Here is a 22,812-nt window from a genome sequence, read left to right as displayed (position 1 = left end):
GGGGTTAGACGATACGGGTTTCGTCTCCCCAACGACTCTTCCATTTTCACGGCCGAATTAACAGCCATCAAAAAGGCCTTAAATATAACGTGTGCCATGACAAATAAATTGGTTATCTGCAGCGACTCCCTTAGTGGTATGCAAGCCATCAGCGATATGTATTCTAAACACATAATCATCCGCGAAATATGGCACTCTTTGTCTTCCCTTCAGTCCGAAGGTGTTGCTGTCTTTCTTGTCTGGGTACCTGGACACATTGGAATATCCGGAAACGAGCTGGCAGATAGAGGAGCCAAAGAAGCATTGGAACTCCAGCCTTACACCGCACGGATGGTTTCTTCCGATATTATCCCGGTGGTGAAGGGCAAACTGAAAGCCAAATGGAATACCGAGTGGCAGGCAGTCGTTAACAACAAGTTACGACGTATTAAAGACTGCGTTGGACTCTGGGAGACAGCAAACCGCCCGAGCCGTCGTGAGGAGGTTGTGCTGTGTCGCCTGCGGTTAGGCCACACGCTTCTCACACATGGCTTCCTCATGGGTAAAGATGATCCTCCGGTCTGCGACACATGTGAGACTGTCATCACAGTTGAACATGTGCTTGTTGACTGCCCTCGCTACTCGGTACATAGGCGCAACTCGAATCTGCCGGCTTCGTTGAACGGTATTCTCTGTGATGACGAGACGGCAACTCAAAGACTGTTGTGTTTTCTGAATGCAACGTCGCTGATGAATAAAATATAGTATTAAATGTTAAACTTTATTTATTCCGATTATTGATTGTTGTTTATTTTTATAAGTTTTATTATTTATGTGTATTTATCTTTATAATGACAGCTGCCAAATTAGCCCCTTTACAGCTTTCTTGGTGGCAGTAAAATTTGTTAAGTTTGCACAGTTGATTTAATTAATGTTAAGTACCTTGTCCTTATTTATGTTCTATTTATCTTTTAGTCCTTATATAGGTTAAGACCTCTCTACAGTCTTTCCCTTGTTATATTTATTGTTACCTAGTTTTAAGTATTAATTATTTACTCACCTACTTGTCGTAATTCCTATTTTTGTTATATACAATGTAATCTTTATGTACCTAATTGACACTACCAAATACGAGTAGGTGTCAATTCTTTCTTGAGGGCAATGATAACCTCAGCGTTTTTTGCCCCTTATAAAAAAAAAAAAAAAAAAAAAAAAAAAAAAAAAAAATTGCATCCTTACAAAAATTCTACACAAAGTCTAGAACCGCATAATTTTGTTACCTGAATAAGTTTCCCAGAAAACAATCGATGTGTTGAAAGTGTATAAAACACCATTATTTTCCAAGAATCCGCTGTCAAGAGGCGGATATATATCTCGTACACCGAGTGGAGTGGTGTAAATCTGTTGACCTTTCTTGTAGTCGTGGATGGTAACCTCTCCCTTATTGCAACATAAGAAATAGTTTTTTGTTGTACACCAATTATTTTATGAGTGATGGCTCGTTTGTGGAGCACAGGTCCCACACGTGATAAGTAGATCTTTACTATGTTCAGTCTCTTCGACCATGCAGATCCTCGTACCAATTCCCGTTGTGCTGATCTCCTGTAACCAATGTGTAATAAATATATACTATTTATAATTAATAAACATTAAATATACTAATAAATATAACAATAAATACGACTTGGCAATAGTAAACAACAATATTGCGTATAAATACACACAGCAACAATTAAATAATTAACAATAATAAATACAACACAGAAATCATTAACAGGCATATCCATAATATACGGACATAATATAAAATAATATGTGATAAACATGTAAGAAATACGTAAACGATTTTAATAAATATAATGCTTTAGAGTCACCATCGCCTAACTATGTTTTATTACGTTATATTTATTACGTTCATTATGTTATATTTACGTTGAGTGATTGTTTTCTTCATATCTGTATCTTGGTCTTGAAGATTGACATCCATGTCTTCTTGGTCATCGATGACAATTGGCTCCAATGACTGAACTGAAAAAAATATTTTTCCTTAAAAGTGTCTCTGTTTACTGGATATATTCCAGTACTACGAAATCCCGATACTCTTTTATCAATCGTTGCCACAGTAACATAAGCTTCATTAATAATTGTGGCTGTCGTAAGGAGTAATCTTCCTGTACGTCTCATGTATTTGTCACACTCCCTACTACAGACATTTTTTAAAAGGCCATAGAAGGATACATCTAGCAGGTGCAGTCTTTGTGATGTATAAGTTGGTAAGGAGAGCATATGGATGTGGTTTTGGCGACAAAAGTCATAGCTTGGTAAGGACACATGACTTCCATGGTTATCTAGGATTAAGAGAACTGGGTCCTCTTGTGATGGTTTTGCTATCTTGTTAAAATGTTTCAGCCAGTCGAGGAAAATCTTTTCATTTGACCAGCCACTGTGCGAACAAGTATAAACTGATCCAGCTGGACCACCTCTCTCAAGTAGTGGAGACATCCTTTGTCTTGGATAGATAAACATTGATGGGACATAAGATCCAGATGCCCTTATTCCACAGACAACAGTAATATTTCTCCCTCTTTCCCAACTGGTTATACCTCCAACTTCATGTTTGCCTTTAGGGGCGAGGATATGACCTGGTTTTTGCACACTAGAAATTCCAGTCTCATCCATATTGAAAGTACGAGTAGGCTCAAAATTGTGTCTTTCCATCAGTATTGTTAAAATATTATAGAAGAGTTCAACTTCTTCCTTATTAAATCCAATCACTCTACTAATGCTTGTTGCCGATGGTTTTCGTAGAGAAACTTGAGGATGCCTCTTGCGAAATCCCGAAACCCAATTTTCACCGGCCATTCGTGTGGCTTGATTGAAGTTATGCTTTATATTTAATTCTTCTGCTGCTTCAAAAGCCAGTCGTCTCAAATCTGTTATAGTAATGCCGAAAAAAGATTTGCAAGAGTGATACTCTGGTGGTCAAATCTTATTCTTGATCTTTTTAAAAAACTGCAGGTCGTCCCATTTCCGGTTTTGAGGTTTTGCTACTTTTCAATCTGTCACGAAGAATAGATCTGGGAATGTTGAATTTTAAAGCAACACTTTAAACTGACTTTCCATCAGAAACCTGTTTCATAGCTGCTTGTAAATCATGTTCGGTCCATTTTACTTTCTCAGTGGTTCTTTTTCGGATTCTAGGCATCTGGAATAAACATTAAAAATCTAAATTAGTCACCATGGCGGAATTACCCCTGGTGAAATGGCGAAAATGTGTAAACAAAGTCAACAGATGGACCAAAACGTGCAACCTCAATACATCAAAATGAAGCGTAATACATAATGTACGCTATGTACATTATTACCTTAAATGAATAATGTAACACTGTAAGGTACATACTTTACTTATTTGAAGCTCAAAAATAAGATGCAGCTTGTTAAAAAGTAAACTTTACACGACACTATACAAACAGCGTGAACAATGGCCACCATTACCCGAGGCAATATTTCTAACTTTGTCTGCTAGAGTTCAGGCGTTGTCACGATCTCTTGCTGCAGTTCGTTTGTAAACTAGACTAGGTGGCGGTATATCCCCGGGAGGAGGAATTCCCCCGGTCTACCCTAACTTGAAAATTGATTGTTATTAAAATTAACTCTTTCCATCTCTCACTTTATAATCGAACATTTTTAGTATCTTATTGTTGTTTATTTCATATAAGAAATGTAACTTAAGATATGGCATTATAGCTATACATTTTCATGATTAGTACAAAATTATGCTTTGTTTGTATACTTTGAAAATGTACAATCAGATTCCAGGAGTCGAGTCTGTGACAATTCAGCTAAACTAAACATTCACATGCATTATAAGCTAGTATAATATCATAATAATAACATAATCATTATGCCAGTGAGACATCAAATAGTTGCCGTTCATGCAAAATGTTGTATGTAAAAAAGTGTACTTTTCAGGAAACAAAAAAAACATGATAACTTTTAACGTAATATAACTATGTGGTTTGTAATAAATAAATGTATGTTTAAAATGATATTGGTTAAGCTCAAATATATATAAATGTAATATAACCATTTTTCTTATGTTTAAGTGAACATACGACTTTTTGCAGTTAAAATAATTTATTCGGGCTAACATAACGTATTTTGCATTACAACATAGGACATTTTGCACTTAATGTAGACTTAAGTCAGACTTAAAACGAAACATAGGCCATTTTGCTTTGAAACATAGACATTATTTTGTGAATTAATATTAAGGTTTAAAAAGAAAAACAGATACATAGTTTTAAGAACAATACAGTTTTATTGATACTTACTACTCTACTAGAATTAGTACTTAAATGCACAAACAAACGTAATATTAAATAGAATAGGACACGTTGAGAAATGTTTAGTATTTTGGCCATATTTACGAATTTGATCTGCATTACATTTACTTAAAAAAATTATTGCAAGTTAAAACATTGCTATTTTACAAGTAAAACATGTCTGCATTGGCTTTTGTCATCGTTACACTCGTGGGGAAGTGTATCATAAAAATTATGGTAGTCCTCATTAATAACTTTTTTTAAATACTGCAAATCTTCAAACTTTCTTGTAGTAATTTTTATTGGCGACTTGTAAAGACTACATAAATTTTCAAAAGCAGTATGTGTTTTGGGTCGTCTTGGAAGGGTTTGCCAATTGTCTTCCAAATCGAGCTTGAAGTAAATGCAGCCTTTGAAATAGCGAAACGCACACACATCAGAGACTATGGGATCACCTTTCTTCATGCCAGGCCGCACACTAGTGTAGTAGCCATTTGAAAAGTCAATAAAATCAGTTGTACTTCAGTACTACAACATTAAACTCTGTTGGTTTGCTCCTTGCTTCTCGAATCGATCTGACATAGTCAAAGGGCACGTAAAACTCCTTTCCTTTAATTTTTTTCTCGATCTTACTATGGACCGAATCTACCTCCATTTGTGTATGTCCTACTTCAAGGTATTTTTTATATATTGTTGCTTTATTAACATTTGAAAGGTGAAGTAGTGCATTTGAGACCTTCTCGCACCTATTCTGATACCCGCACCCATCTGACCAAATTATGATTTCAGAAAGGTTTTTTTGCACAAATTTCTTTTTGTAAGAATTTGTACAGAATGGAAGCAATCACATCACTTTCTAAGCTACCATTGGCCTCATGCCACAAAAAACAATTTACTTCTGCATTTTTCATATTATAAATTGTATAATTATGCAGTTTTAGTTTAGTTTTTGTAGTATGCAGAAGAACTCATTATGTTAGGTAATAAAAGAACGGCTTGAACATCAACTGTGTAAACGCCCAATGATTCGTTACTTAATGCTCTCTCCTTATCTTTCTCCTTTTCTGCCCTGGATTTCTCTTTTTTATTTTGATGTATTTTTAATTCTTCATCAGACACAGTTCCTAGTTTATGCTTAATGCATGTTTCACATTGGTCTTTTTTGGGTTGGTAGAGATCAATGTTAAGCTTATACATAACCCTAGAAAATACTGACCAACTAGCACTTCTACTGTTGTCAACGCAAAAATTTTGCTTGTATTCCTTGAAGAGCGCTACTTTACTTTCCCATACTGCTTCAAGGTAAAGTTTTTGGCTTGAGACCCTGCAGTAGTGGGACTCCATCTTTGGGAGACTATGGAAGAACTCTTCTACCGAGCGAGACTTAACATCCTCTGAACCTCGCTTCTTCTTAGATTTTGCAACAGGAATGACAGGATTATTAACATTTAATGGTTCAAAATTGTATTCCTCTAACTCAGTATTATCATGTGTCAGTTCACGAAGCCATGACTGAACACTTCTTTCACCCACATCCAATGTGTGTAAAAACATTTTCTTGCAAACATTAATACGCATGTTGTCTTTGATTAGATGATATTTGTATGTTACATTTTTTTAATTGAATCAGTCAGAATAGATGTTTTACGTCTTTTAGTAATTTTCTTTCTTTCTATCAAAGAGGAGATGTAGGCTTTTCTACCAGACTAATCATTTAAAACTTTCCAAAAATATTTAAAGTTTTTCTCTCTGTCTTCCTCCTGCAGACTTGAATATGACAAAGAGTTGGTATTCTTACTACTCCACTTATACGTACAGCGACATTTCATTTTCCTACCTTCCTTGTCAACACTCAATGTAAACTTTCCATTATTTTTTTTAAGCCCTTGTAACTTTCTCCCCGCATCCTCTTTTCTTTGTTGACTTGTCTTTGCCATTGCTGTGGATTAGATAAACCTTTCCGACTTCTTTTACGTTTCTGTTTTATCCCTCTTATTTCTTGCCCTCGAGCTTCATTTCTATTTTCTTCTCCTTCTCTGTTTTCAACTACACTATCTTTATTAGTATTCAGTTGGGTATCGCCTGTTAATATTTGTTCAAAAACTACTGTTTCTTTTTCTGTGCTGCTTTCTGGTTCTTTTCCGATTTGCTGTTGTTTTTCATAGTTTGTTACTTTCTGAACTGCTACGAGTTTCAGCAGACTTACTTTATTAATTTTCTTCGATCTTCTTTTCTTTTTTGGTTCCTCATCACTGCTAGAAACCTCACCAAAGTCACTACTGGGAGCGTAGTTGTACTCATCTGAATCCGAAAATAAAGGACTGTCACTATCTGACAATTCTTTGTAGTTTACAATTTGGCAGAGTTTTTGTTTTTACTGTATTTGAAGTGTTATTTTCAATATTGGTAGTAGGCTTAGGACTTACAAAATAAGTATGCTCATTAAGGTTTGTTGTACTGTTGTTGTCGATGTTCACAATACCAAACTCACGGTCCATGGATTGTCGAACCTCTGGTGAGACCTCATTTTCTGCCAACGCCAGTTCAACTAAGCGCCTGCCTCTGAGAGCCATAATTGATAATCTGAAAGAATACAACAGATGTAGCCTAATTACTGTAGTAAAAAACTAATTAATTTTACTGAGAAAAAATGTAACTAGGGATAAATTATTATCTAATAGCCGAAAAATAAATATATTAACATTAAAACAGTATTTTAGGTATAGCCAAAATATAGTTGGTTACAAAATGATAAGCATAGTGAAACATTCAGAAATATTCAATTTTACTGATACTTTGATTTTATACGATACCGTTATGTCAGGATATGCCAACACCGCGACCAGTTATCTATAATAGGCCTAACTTAGGTCTCAATAGCGTTGTGAATTCATTACTCTCTAAAGTTTTTCCCCATATATATTATCGTAATGTACTTTACAGTATCTAAGTTTCAGTTTAGATATAAAGTCTTGATTAGCGCCTAAAACTTTTAATAAACTAATCTAATAAACATAAATCCTGCAACAATCAAACCCAACAAGGTAATATAATTTTATAATTCCTTATTAAACGTTTAATAAATTCAAGTACAGTTACAAAACTGTAGGCCTAAAATAAATTTAATTAGGCTTAGGCCTAGGATAAATAAGCCCAATATACTTAAATAGTATGTTAGATGTAACTGTAATATAATACAACATTAAGTAGTTTAAATTAAGATTTTAGAACTACATAATCATTTGATTCAAAAAGTCTTAAGTATGAATTGAAACAAGCCTTTTGACAAGAAAAACGTACGTCATTTTGCAGTAATAACATTAAACACTTAATAAAACAATTTACATAAGTTTGTAAGTAAATATAATAACACCCCAACACATTGGCAACATTAGAATCCTATAAAGAATCCTTTTTCAAACCAAATCAAACTAAAAATTGTTTTTGTTGCAAAAATATTCAACAACCATAACCTCACTTTCACTGACAAATTACTTTTAGATGTCAAATCGAGCATTATTGTTATAATTTACAGTAAAAACATTAATATATCTGCCTAAAAACAAACCAGAACTTTTAACAAACAGCAGCTGAGTAAAAATAAGAAATTATACTTTATTTCACTTACCTATTATTATGTTAGAGCTGAGTTGCCAATCAATCAACAATCCAATGACAACATGAGACAATTTGCAGGAACAGGTGGCTTGACATGAAAACATATGGCATTTTGCATTTTGCTACAGCTCTTTTTCTATTGGTCAAAAACATATGACATTTTGACACAAGTTCCGGGATAAAAAAAAATTGAAATTTTAACATAAGACATTTTGCACGAACGGCATGGCTATCTATTTCCCAGTTGAAACAGTTTTCCTCTGTCGTTCAAGTAGACAATTACAAAATTATAACCAACCTCTAAAGCAGCCGCTTCACTTGTACTAGTCACTTTAGAGAGCTTCGCTGGTATGACTGTATAATAGTTTTCTAAGGCCAAAATTATGATTCTTTCTACAATTTAACCTGCATCGTCAAATATTTTTGTTTTGGCCAAGTTCTGGATAGACCTAAAGAATGTATTAACACTACTAGAAAGTAAAAACAAATTAACTGTTTACTTATAAAAAAATATACGACTTTCGAAACAATTGAATCGGTTCTTTTTTAAAGGGAGACATTCCAATAACATAAACTTTACAGTAACCACTAAAAAAATCTTGTCTTATTATATATTTAATAAAAATAGATTTTTATTTTTTAATAATTTGTAATATGTTATGGTTACAATAAATGGTTAAAATTTTATGTTTATAGAAGTACAATTACTATGCTTTCTAACCCTCTATTCATAAAAGTTACTGCAAATTTTTTTAAAAGGGCGATACTACATTACTTAAAACTTGTTTAGACTGATAAAAAGATTTATGTACACTTTATTAAAAGTAAAAAAATGTATTTTTTAATTTAAAATTAATTTATATAACATTAATAAAATATATACAAAATACAAGGCCAAAACATTGGAAAACAAAGTGCTCACAAAACAATGAAATATGTAACTTCTATGACCGATGAAGCATTATAAGCTGAGTGAGAGGGCCTAATGACTGAGCCATGGATTACCTTTTATGTGGTGGATATGTGATCCCCTCGAGGTGGATTTGGTGAGCTGCATTTAGTCGATAGTCGCTCACTCTCACATGTTTTATCTCACCATTTTCCTTGGTCACTGGAAATGATGACGTCCCTGATCTGATCTCATTCATCCTGTTTGGGAGGGAGCTCATGAAGGTGACGAATTTCACAAAATTTCACCTACAAAATTCACCGTTACTGCCTTTAATCTAATTAAATATAAATTTTTACATTTACAGTAGACATACTTCCTGGCCTTTAAAATCTGATCTCTTTGTATTTTTCAAGACATATGTTTCTATTTAAGTCTAAATTGTTTGTATTATTACTTTACTTTTATATCAGTTATGTGGGTCTGACGATGTGTTCTTTGAGCACGAAAGGCCTCACAAAATAAAACTTTTTCATTTTATTGGAGTGTTTGACCATATATTAAGCATTTAGAATTTCCAATAAGAAGACGCTGGTAAAATGTATGTAACTTCTATTAAGACAATGTAAAATTACTTCACATTTTTCAAAAGTAGTTACGTTATATTGAAAATATAAGATTAACTTAACAAGAGTATCTTTACAATATAACATAATAACAAGAACAAGTAATGAAAGTTTAAAAATACTTAAGTCAATCATTTTAATAAAACATAATCATTCACTTTACATTTTCACACAATATTTTCTTCTTGATCCTCACTGTCGGAGTCATTCGTTGTGGTTGGCCACGCAAACACGTCGTTATAAAATAATGAAAACCAATTAGGAACATGTTCCTTAATTTTTTGAATATCTTGAAGTTTGGCCTTATTTATGGCAATTTTCCCTTGTGGGTAAGCACCCGAACGAGGGGGAAATACAAGTTTTGTTTATTTTCCCATACGAAAGTTATGACCAATGAGACCATTGATCACAGTAAACCCTTCGACACAGCCTTTTTTAGATGATTGATATACAAAGTGATACAACGTACTTATCTGGAAATGAATTTTGTTGTGTTTTGCTGTTTCTTTTCCTTTTGTTTCTTCAGAAATACAAATTTTTTATAGTATTCTTTCATCCACGATTTGAAGTCAGTTATATCTTTGGCCACAATCTGTTTTACTGCAAATTTACCAGAAATTGAAGAACTTTAAAGAATGACTTCCTTTATTTGATCTGGAATATACAGTCGATCATTTTTTTTTAAGGCTTTTGAAATTAATCCAAAATCCCTGTCACATGGAAGAAAACTGTGTCCTGGGAGAGGGTTAACAAAGAACTAAAATAATAAAGTCTATATAGCTTAAAATATAAAGTGTCACATATAATATGATAGTCTACAGAATCGCATAATACTCACAGTTCACATAAACACATAAAAAACGCACACACGTTAAAAAATAACGGTCACTTGAACAGCACAAAGAAAAACAAGACGGCTAAATCGCCAGGAAAACAACTAGTGTGGCTTCCCCTGGCAACTAACGAACAACACTGGGGATAAAGCAGAATGGTTTGTTTTACACGGCCTAAGGTACTTAGTTACGTACCGTATAGAGCTCGCCGGGCTCTGGATTTCAAGTGTAATAGATTGGGACTGAGTCATTTTTGTACCGTTACACAGAGGTTTTACTTTGAGGACGTTTTGTCGCTTAACCGTTATAGTTACGATAGCAAGTGACTGGACATTTTATGTAGGAAATATAATTTGTTTTTAATGTTCAGACGTCAAATGTTTTACATACCTTCTAGTTCGGCCCCTATTTACTACAGTACCAACGAAAATTCTGCAAGGTAAAAAAACACGTATTCTGTCCCTATCTACTAACTTCATAAAACTTTCTCTTCTGGGTAACCGTTAGAGATGCATTAAAACATACGCATTGCATTACGTGTAGATCTCCCCATTTTCTAACAGACACTGCAATTAAATTTGATCTACTGCACCTCATTCAGCCGATATCGAGCTCAAATCGTGGTATTTAACGCAAAGGTCACGGGAATATCAACTATGCTAGCGTTTTCTCGCCTAACAGTAAGGGATAGGACAAAAAGTCACTGGACATTTTTTTTGTAGTTTGCTTTATTTACTATTTCCCACCAACGTTTACATTTGAACTCCGAAAAAATGGGTTAGGTCCGCTATCGGAACAGAAAATAAACTTTTCATATAAAAATTGCAACATTCTTATATTTAAACGCGTTTTACGGACAAACCATTTACGATTGGGAAAATGCTACCAGAAGCTTATCTCACTAGGCATGCATATTTCTATGCTTGCAATCTTTACCACAATTCCCGTGCCAGTCCTGAATGATTTTACTGTGTATTTTGGCTTCGGCAGTAGCACGTGTGTTCTCTGTATTCTCGTGCTTCCTATCTCCCATGTCAAAGTTGCAATTTCTGGTTCTTCAAATTGCATCCTTACAAAAATTCTACACAAAGTCTAGAACCGCATAATTTTGTTACCTGAATAAGTTTCCCAGAAAACAATCGATGTGTTGAAAGTGTATAAAACACCATTATTTTCCAAGAATCCGCTGTCAAGAGGCGGATATATATCTCGTACACCGAGTGGAGTGGTGTAAATCTGTTGACATTTCTTGTAGTCGTGGATGGTAACCTCTCCCTTATTGCAACATAAGAAATAGTTTTTTGTAGTACACCAATTATTTTATGAGTGATGGCTCGTTTGTGGAGCACAGGTCCCACACGTGATAAGTAGATCTTTTACTATGTTCAGTCTCTTCGACCATGCAGATCCTCGTACCAAGTCCCGTTGTGCTGATCTCCTGTAACCAATGTGTAATAAATATATACTATTTATAATTAATAAACATAAAAGATACTAATAAATATAACAATAAATACGACTTGGCAATAGTAAACAACAATATTGCGTATAAATACACACAGCAACAATTAAATACCAATTCCCGTTGGGCTCATCTCCTGTCTTACTTTTAATCCAGTCTTCAAATCCCATACTTATAGGTAACAATTTCCAGGGAAATGTAAATTAACACCAAAAAGATTTGTTCCTACTACGGCAACATAAAAGCGATCTGAGGGCAATCCGTACTGGTTCTTATTCGTATCTAGCTCCCTTGTGCTGTCACATGATTTCTGAGACTCGTTGAAATAGAAAGCATGTTTTGTTTCCAAACGACTCTCTGCCTCCGTATTCATCTGGAACACTTGCACTCGAGTTTGTGAATCGCTAATCGATGCTAGATTGAGAGTGAAGAAGTCTGTGGGAATTCTAAATAGGCCTGGAGGTATAACAAGAAAATGGTAGTGATTATTTCGATTATATCGATCTTTTGTTTGCCCTCTTTGTACAATGCGTACTTGCACCGTCTGTTACTTTACTCCCATTGTTAAGCGCAAATATGCTAGATTGCAGATACTCCACAAATATGGAAAGCTGTGACTTGCTTCGGCGACTTTTATAGCCGGATATTTTCTTAAATCCCAAAGTTCAATCCTTTGCAAAAATACTTTTCCACATTGTGTTCTTTACAAAATTCAACAGTAAAATAACGATCCTGTGTATTAAGGGCGGATCCATCACAAGCACGATCATATATAATTTGTAAATGATAATTTCAGGAGCTCCAATTGTTGGAGAAGTGGTTTTGCTGCATGTAAGCCATTCACCACAAAAGCTTTGGACTGAGGCTACTGCACTCACTCTCTGGACTGACAAAGGCCGGTTTCAGAGTACAGAGTGTGACCCTCAGGTATTCCTCTAGTTCCTGACGGCTTCCATAGCGTGTCTTCGTCAAAGGCTTGTCTTATATTCAAGAATATACTTTTATTGCAATCATAGCATTTGTTAACTACAAAATTCTTATCACTGATAATGCTAACAAAATAATATAGTAAGTAAACATTAGTGGTAAACCAGTAAACTAAAAATACATGCTGGCCTTTACCCAAGATTCGTAGTTTTAAAAAGCATAAATGAGCATGATGATGCTCAGATGATGCCAAAGATTTTCTGTATGGGCCAATATGAGACAGCGTCTTAGAGGCCTGAATACATCCTGGCCGGCCAAATAGCTGGTAATATGAGGCTTTAATGTAATCCAAGATCCAGGCTGGCAAGTTTGTTTTGTCTGACTTGAAACTGTGGAAAAACATCAAATGAATTAATCATTACATTATAACCTACATAATAATCATCCATAGCAGACCAATAACAATGCGAAACCAATGTGTCATAAATATATACTATTTATAATTAATAGAGGAAAGTGCCCAAAAGCGGACCCCCATTTTTGTTTTTGATTATTTAAACTTATGAAAAAAAGTGACAAAGATTTTTTTGAAGCATATAATGATTGCTTATAGTGTTTTGCATCTTTTAAATCTTACTTATATAAAATATCACAAACTATAAGTGAGAAAAAAATGATTTTCCAAAACATTGCATTTTGGCAAATTAAAAATGTTTGCTAAAAGTGGACCCCTAGTAAAAATTACGTAAATAACACTTAAATAAATGGGAAAATGGGATTAAATCACTGAAAGCATTTTTAAGTTAAAAGTAAGTCTTTAATAACAGTATAATATTGATTAATGATTAGTTACATATCAATTAACAACAACAAACAAAACTAAAAGCCAGTTTTAAAAAGCTACAGGAAATTTAAAGAAATTTAATTATCTACTGACAAAAATCGCAGACGTAAATGTCTTTTTCTGCACCAGAACAGTCCTCATGGGCCCATTGCGAGCACATAACGCACATCACCAACAGTTCGCCTTTACGGTCCTCACTAAATCTTCGATCACAGAACATACATAAAGCATCATCACGTTTTGTTGGCGTTACTCCTAGCACAGGCACCATTACAGACGACACACTCGAAATGCTGCAGACGTCTTCTTCACTGCTTGATCCTTTTTTGGCGTTTTTCTCAAATTCAAGACGTTTTTTCACAAGTTCTTTTCCTTTTCTTGAAGGTCCTGCTGATCTACACCCACGACCACGATTGGTTTTGCTTCTTGCTTGCTGTTCAGCTTCCTTTGCCTCTTTAGCTTTTTTTGATTCCATTAACTGGGCTTTATAAGGCGAAGATGTAATTATCGTGGAACTGCAGGCCTTTCGCCCTCTAGTTGAATTCTTCTTTTTGATTCTTGGGATGGGAGCGATGTCAAATGGACTTGTCGTAAAAGACGAAGAACCCTGAGATTCATCTAGTAAAGCTGGTGACAAAACAACACACTGTCCTGTTGAAGATGTGGACGGTCTATTTGGGTCAAATTGTGCAATTACTTGTGGTTCGTCCACATAACATTCTTCTGTTACTTCAGAAAATATCAGATTTTCTGCAGTTTTTCTCTTTAGCACCGATTCATAAAAAGCTGAATCTCGTTTCTTGTTCGCCTCTCGATTTCGTTTCTCGATTCATAGTTTGTTACTTTCTGAACTGCTACGTGTTTCAGCAGACTTACTTTATTAATTTTCTTCGATCTTCTTTTCTTTTTTGGTTCCTCATCACTGCTAGAAACCTCACCAAAGTCACTACTGGGAGCGTAGTTGTACTCATCTGAATCCGAAAATAAAGGACTGTCACTATCTGACAATTCTTTGTAGTTTACAATTTGGCAGAGTTTTGTTTTTACTGTATTTGAAGTGTTATTTTCAATATTGGTAGTAGGCTTAGGACTTACAAAATAAGTATGCTCATTAAGGTTTGTTGTACTGTTGTTGTCGATGTTCACAATACCAAACTCACGGTCCATGGATTGTCGAACCTCTGGTGAGACCTCATTTTCTGCCAACGCCAGTTCAACTAAGCGCCTGCCTCTGAGAGCCATAATTGATAATCTGAAAGAATACAACAGATGTAGCCTAATTACTGTAGTAAAAAACTAATTAATTTTACTGAGAAAAAATGTAACTAGGGATAAATTATTATCTAATAGCCGAAAAATAAATATATTAACATTAAAACAGTATTTTAGGTATAGCCAAAATATAGTTGGTTACAAAATGATAAGCATAGTGAAACATTCAGAAATATTCAATTTTACTGATACTTTGATTTTAAACGATACCGTTATGTCAGGATATGCCAACACCGCGACCAGTTATCTATAATAGGCCTAACTTAGGTCTCAATAGCGTTGTGAATTCATTACTCTCTAAAGTTTTTCCCCATATATATTATCGTAATGTACTTTACAGTATCTAAGTTTCAGTTAGATATAAAGTCTTGATTAGCGCCTAAAACTTTTAATAAACTAATCTAATAAACATAAATCCTGCAACAATCAAACCCAACAAGGTAATATAATTTTATAATTCCTTATTAAACGTTTAATAAATTCAAGTACAGTTACAAAACTGTAGGCCTAAAATAAATTTAATTAGGCTTAGGCCTAGGATAAATAAGCCCAATATACTTAAATAGTATGTTAGATGTAACTGTAATATAATACAACATTAAGTAGTTTAAATTAAGATTTTAGAACTACATAATCATTTGATTCAAAAAGTCTTAAGTATGAATTGAAACAAGCCTTTTGACAAGAAAAACGTACGTCATTTTGCAGTAATAACATTAAACACTTAATAAAACAATTTACATAAGTTTGTAAGTAAATATAATAACACCCCAACACATTGGCAACATTAGAATCCTATAAAGAATCCTTTTTCAAACCAAATCAAACTAAAAAATTGTTTTTGTTGCAAAAATATTCAACAACCATAACCTCACTTTCACTGACAAATTACTTTTAGATGTCAAATCGAGCATTATTGTTATAATTTACAGTAAAAACATTAATATATCTGCCTAAAAACAAACCAGAACTTTTAACAAACAGCAGCTGAGTAAAAATAAGAAATTATACTTTATTTCACTTACCTATTATTATGTTAGAGCTGAGTTGCCAATCAATCAACAATCCAATGACAACATGAGACAATTTGCAGGAACAGGTGGCTTGACATGAAAACATATGGCATTTTGCTACAGCTCTTTTTCTATTGGTCAAAAACATATGACATTTTGACACAAGTTCCGGATAAAAAAAAATTGAAATTTTAACATAAGACATTTTGCACGAAATGGCTATCTATTTCCCAGTTGAAACAGTTTTCCTCTGTCGTTCAAGTAGACAATTACAAAATTATAACCAACCTCTAAAGCAGCCGCTTCACTTGTACTAGTCACTTTAGAGAGCTTCGCTGGTATGACTGTATAATAGTTTTCTAAGGCCAAAATTATGATTCTTTCTACAATTTAACCTGCATCGTCAAATATTTTTGTTTTGGCCAAGTTCTGGATAGACCTAAAGAATGTTATTAACACTACTAGAAAGTAAAAACAAATTAACTGTTTACTTATAAAAAAATATACGACTTTCGAAACAATTGAATCGGTTCTTTTTTAAAGGGAGACATTCCAATAACATAAACTTTACAGTAACCACTAAAAAAATCTTGTCTTATTATATATTTAATAAAAATAGATTTTTATTTTTTAATAATTTGTAATATGTTATGGTTACAATAAATGGTTAAAATTTTATGTTTATAGAAGTACAATTACTATGCTTTCTAACCCTCTATTCATAAAAGTTACTGCAAATTTTTTAAAAGGGCGATACTACATTACTTAAAACTTGTTTAGACTGATAAAAAGATTTATGTACACTTTATTAAAAGTAAAAAAATGTATTTTTTAATTTAAAATTAATTTATATAACATTAATAAAATATATACAAAATACAAGGCCAAAACATTGGAAAACAAAGTGCTCACAAAACAATGAAATATGTAACTTCTATGACCGATGAAGCATTATAAGCTGAGTGAGAGGGCCTAATGACTGAGCCATGGATTACCTTTTATGTGGTGGATATGTGATCCCCTCGAGGTGGATTTGGTGAGCTGCATTTAGTCGATAGTCGCTCACTCTCACATGTTTTATCTCACCATTTTCCTTGGTCACTGGAAATGATGACGTCCCTGATCTGATCTCATTCATCCTGTTTGGGAGGGAGCTCATGAAGGTGACGAATTTCACAAAATTTCACCTACAAAATTCACCGTTACTGCCTTTAATCTAATTAAATATAAATTTTTACATTTACAGTAGACATACTTCCTGGCCTTTAAAATCTGATCTCTTTGTATTTTTCAAGACATATGTTTCTATTTAAGTCTAAATTGTTTGTATTATTACTTTACTTTTTATATCAGTTATGTGGGTCTGACGATGTGTTCTTTGAGCACGAAAGGCCTCACAAAATAAAACTTTTTCATTTTATTGGAGTGTTTGACCATATATTAAGCATTTAGAATTTCCAATAAGAAGACGCTGGTAAAATGTATGTAACTTCTATTAAGACAATGTAAAATTACTTTCACATTTTTCAAAAAGTAGTTACGTTATATTGAAAATATAAGATTAACTTAACAAGAGTATCTTTACAATATAACATAATAACAAGAACAAGTAATGAAAGTTTTAAAAATACTTAAGTCAATCATTTTAATAAAACATAATCATTCACTTTACATTTTCACACAATATTTTCTTCTTGATCCTCACTGTCGGAGTCATTTCGTTGTGGTTGGCCACGCAAACACACGTCGTTATAAAATAATGAAAACCAATTAGGAACATGTTCCTTAATTTTTTTGAATATCTTGAAGTTTGGCCTTATTTATGGCAATTTTCCCTTGTGGGTAAGCACCCGAACGAGGGGAAATACAAGTTTTGTTTTATTTTCCCATACGAAAGTTATGACCAATGAGACCATTGATCACAGTAAACCCTTCGACACAGCCTTTTTTAGATGATTGATATACAAAGTGATACAACGTACTTATCTGGAAATGAATTTTGTTGTGTTTTGCTGTTTCTTTTCCTTTTGTTTTCTTCAGAAATACAAATTTTTTTATAGTATTTCTTTCATCCACGATTTGAAGTCAGTTATATCTTTGGGCCCACAATCTGTTTTTACTGCAAATTTACCAGAAATTGAAGAACTTTAAAGAATGACTTCCTTTATTTTGATCTGGAATATACAGTCGATCATTTTTTTTTTAAGGCTTTTGAAATTAATCCCAAAATCCCCTGTCACATGTGAAGAAAAACTGTGTCCTGGAGAGGGTTAACAAAGAACTAAAATAATAAAGTCTAATATAGCTTAAAATATAAAGTGTCACATATAATATGATAGTCTACAGAATCGCATAATACTCACAGTTCACATAAACACATAAAAAACGCACACACGTTAAAAAATAACGGTCACTTGAACAGCACAAAGAAAAACAAGACGGCTAAATCGCCAGGAAAACAACTAGTGTGGCTTCCCCTGGCAACTAACGAACAACACTGGGGATAAAAGCAGAATGGTTTGTTTTACACGGCCTAAGGTACTTAGTTACGTACCGTATAGAGCTCGCCGGGCTCTGGATTTCAAGTTGTAATAGATTGGGACTGAGTCATTTTTGTACCGTTACACAGAGGTTTTACTTTGAGGACGTTTTGTCGCTTAACCGTTTATAGTTTACGATAGCAAGTGACTGGACATTTTATGTAGGAAATATAATTTGTTTTTAATGTTCAGACGTCAAATGTTTTACATACCTTCTAGTTCGGCCCCTATTTACTACTACAGTACCAACGAAAATTCTGCAAGGTAAAAAAACACGTATTCTGTCCCTATCTACTAACTTCATAAAACTTTTCTCTTCTGGGTAACCGTTAGAGATGCATTAAACATACGCATTGCATTACGTGTAGATCTCCCCATTTTCTAACAGACACTGCAATTAAATTTGATCTTACTGCACCACCTCATTCAGCCGATATCGAGCTCAAATCGTGGTATTTAACGCAAAGGTCACGGGAATATCAACTATGCTAGCGTTTTCTCGCCTAACAGTAAGGGATAGGACAAAAAGTCACTGGACATTTTTTTTTGTAGTTTGCTTTATTTTACTATTTCCCACCAACGTTTACATTTGAACTCCGAAAAAATGGTTAGGTCGCTATCGGAACAGAAAATAAACTTTTCATATAAAAATTGCAACATTCTTATATTTAAACGCGTTTTACGGACAAACCATTTACGATTGGGAAAATGCTACCAGAAGCTTATCTCACTAGGCATGCATATTTCTATGCTTGCAATCTTTACCACAATTCCCGTGCCAGTCCTGAATGATTTTTTACTGTGTATTTTGGCTTCGGCAGTAGCACCGTGTGTTCTCTGTATTCTCGTGCTTCCTATCTCCCATGTCAAAGTTGCAATTTCCTGGTTCTTCAAAATTGCATCCTTACAAAAATTCTACACAAAGTCTAGAACCCGCATAATTTTGTTACCTGAATAAGTTTTTCCCAGAAAACAATCGATGTGTTGAAAGTGTATAAAACACCATTATTTTTCCAAGAATCCGCTGTCAAGAGGCGGATATATATCTCGTACACACCGAGTGGAGTGGTGTAAATCTGGTTTGACATTTCTTGTAGTCGTGGATGGTAACCTCTCCCTTATTGCAACATAAGAAATAGTTTTTTGTAGTACACCAATTATTTTATGAGTGATGGCTCGTTTGTGGAGCACAGGTCCCACACGTGATAAGTAGATCTTTACTATGTTCAGTCTCTTCGACCATGCAGATCCTCGTACCAAGTCCCGTTGTGCTGATCTCCTGTAACCAATGTGTAATAAATATATACTATTTATAATTAATAAACATAAAAGATACTAATAAATATAACAATAAATACGACTTGGCAATAGTAAACAACAATATTGCGTATAAATAACACACAGCAACAATTAAATACCAATTCCCGTTGGCTCATCTCCTGTCTTACTTTTAAATCCAGTCTTCAAAATCCCATACTTATAGGTAAAACCAATTTCCAGGGAAATGTAAATTAACACCAAAAAAGATTTGTTCCTACTACGGCAACATAAAAGCGATCTGAGGGGCAATCCGTACTGGTTCTTATTCGTATCTAGCTCCCTTGTGCTGTCACATGATTTCTGAGACTCGTTGAAATAGAAAGCATGTTTTGTTTCCAAACGACTCTCTGCCTCCGTATTCATCTGGAACACTTGCACTCGAGTTTGTGAATCGCTAATCGATGCTAGATTGAGAGTGAAGAAGTCTGTGGGAATTCTAAATAGGCCTGGAGGTATAACAAGAAAATGGTAGTGATTATTTCGATTATATCGATTCTTTTGTTTGCCCTCTTTGTACAATGCCGTACTTGCACCGTCTGTTACTTTACTTACTCCCATTGTTAAGCGCAAATATGCTAGATTGCAGATACTCCACAAATATGGAAAGCTGTGACTTGCTTCGGCGACTTTTATAGCCGGATATTTTCTTAAATCCCAAAGTTCAATCCTTTGCAAAAATACTTTTCCACATTGTGTTCTTTACAAAAATTCAACAGTAAATAACGATCCTGTGTATTAAGGGCGGATCCATCCACAAGCACGATCATATATAATTTGTAAATGATAATTTCAGGAGCTCCAATTGTTGGAGAAGTGGTTTTGCTGCATGTAAGCCATTCACCACAAAAAGCTTTGGACTGAGGCTACTGCACTCACTCTCTGGACTGACAAAGGCCGGTTTCAGAGTACAGAGTGTGACCCTCAGGTATTCCTCTAGTTCCTGACGGCTTCCATAGCGTGTCTTCGTCAAAGGCTTGTCTTATATTCAAGAATATACTTTTATTGCAATCATAGCATTTGTTAACTACAAAATTCTTATCACTGATAATGCTAACAAAATAATATAGTAAGTAAACATTAGTGGTAAACCAGTAAACTAAAAATACATGCTGGCCTTTACCCAAGATTCGTAGTTTTAAAAAGCATAAATGAGCATGATGATGCTCAGATGATGCCAAAGATTTTCTGTATGGGCCAATATGAGACAGCGTCTTAGAGGCCTGAATACATCCTGGCCGGCCAAATAGCTGGTAATATGAGGCTTTAATGTAATCCAAGATCCAGGCTGGCAAGTTTGTTTTGTCTGACTTGAACTGTGGAAAAACATCAAATGAATTAATCATTACATTATAACCTACATAATAATCATCCATAGCAGACCAATAACAATGCGAACCAATGGTGTCATAAATATATACTATTTATAATTAATAGAGGAAAGTGCCCAAAAGCGGACCCCCATTTTGTTTTTGATTATTTTAAACTTATGAAAAAAAGTGACAAAGATTTTTTTGAAGCATATAATGATTGCTTATAGTGTTTTGCATCTTTTAAATCTTACTTATATAAAATATCACAAACTATAAGTGAGAAAAAAATGATTTTCCAAAACATTGCATTTTGGCAAATTAAAAATGTTTGCTAAAAGTGGACCCCTAGTAAAAATTACGTAAATAACACTTAAATAAATGGGAAAATGGGATTAAATCACTGAAAGCATTTTTAAGTTAAAAGTAAGTCTTTAATAACAGTATAATATTGATTAATGATTAGTTACATATCAATTAACAACAACAAACAAAAACTAAAAGCCAGTTTTAAAAAGCTACAGGAAATTTAAAGAAATTTAATTATCTACTGACAAAAATCGCAGACGTAAATGTCTTTTTTCTGCACCAGAACAGTCCTCATGGGCCCATTGCGAGCACATAACGCACATCACCAACAGTTCGCCTTTACGGTCCTCACTAAATCTTCGATCACAGAACATACATAAAGCATCATCACGTTTTGTTGGCGTTACTCCTAGCACAGGCACCATTACAGACGACACACTCGAAATGCTGCAGACGTCTTTCTTCACTGCTTGATCCTTTTTTGGCGTTTTTCTCAAATTCAAGACGTTTTTTTTTCACAAGTTCTTTTCCTTTTCTTGAAGGTCCTGCTGATCTACACCCACGACCACGATTGGTTTTGCTTCTTGCTTGCTGTTCAGCTTCCTTTGCCTCTTTAGCTTTTTTTGATTCCATTAACTGGGCTTTATAAGGCGAAGATGTAATTATCGTGGAACTGCAGGCCTTTCGCCCTCTAGTTGAATTCTTCTTTTTGATTCTTGGGATGGGAGCGATGTCAAATGGACTTGTCGTAAAAGACGAAGAACCCTGAGATTCATCTAGTAAAGCTGGTGACAAAACAACACACTGTCCTGTTGAAGATGTGGACGGTCTATTTGGGTCAAATTGTGCAATTACTTGTGGTTCGTCCACATAACTTCTTCTGTTTACTTCAGAAAAATATCAGATTTTCTGCAGTTTTTCTCTTTAGCACCGATTCATAAAAAAGCTGAATCTCGTTTCTTGTTCGCCTCTCGATTTCGTTTCTCGATTCATAGTTTGTTACTTTCTGAACTGCTACGTGTTTCAGCAGACTTACTTTATTAATTTTCTTCGATCTTCTTTTCTTTTTTGGTTCCTCATCACTGCTAGAAACCTCACCAAAGTCACTACTGGGAGCGTAGTTGTACTCATCTGAATCCGAAAATAAAGGACTGTCACTATCTGACAATTCTTTGTAGTTTACAATTTGGCAGAGTTTTGTTTTTACTGTATTTGAAGTGTTATTTTCAATATTGGTAGTAGGCTTAGGACTTACAAAATAAGTATGCTCATTAAGTTTTGTTGTACTGTTGTTGTCGATGTTCACAATACCAAACTCACGGTCCATGGATTGTCGAACCTCTGGTGAGACCTCATTTTCTGCCAACGCCAGTTCAACTAAGCGCCTGCCTCTGAGAGCCATAATTGATAATCTGAAAGAATACAACAGATGTAAGCCTAATTACTGTAGTAAAAAACTAATTATTTTACTGAGAAAAATTGTAAACTAGGGATAAATTATTATCTAATAGCCGAAAAATAAATATATTAACATTAAAACAGTATTTT

The 22,812-nt window shown here is 34.2% G+C and overlaps 1 protein-coding gene across 1 annotated transcript; it reads right to left on the bottom strand.

Moving 5' to 3' along the window:
* Positions 1 to 14,268: 14,268 nt before the first annotated feature.
* Positions 14,269 to 15,898, bottom strand: LOC124373587. Its single transcript, XM_046831948.1, has 2 exons — positions 15,801 to 15,898; positions 14,269 to 14,755 (listed from the first exon to the last, which is right to left on the bottom strand). The coding sequence occupies exon 2, from the start codon at positions 14,743 to 14,745 to the stop codon at positions 14,269 to 14,271; it is 477 nt and encodes a 158-aa protein (XP_046687904.1). The 5' UTR covers positions 14,746 to 14,755; positions 15,801 to 15,898.
* Between the last annotated feature and the right edge of the window lie 6,914 nt (positions 15,899 to 22,812).

Source organism: Homalodisca vitripennis, unplaced genomic scaffold (assembly GCF_021130785.1).
Source record: "Homalodisca vitripennis isolate AUS2020 unplaced genomic scaffold, UT_GWSS_2.1 ScUCBcl_5931;HRSCAF=12907, whole genome shotgun sequence".
Taxonomy (NCBI): Eukaryota; Metazoa; Arthropoda; class Insecta; order Hemiptera; family Cicadellidae; genus Homalodisca; species Homalodisca vitripennis.
The sequence above is the reverse complement of the archived record's forward strand: the minus strand, read 5'-3'. Positions and strand labels throughout refer to the sequence as shown.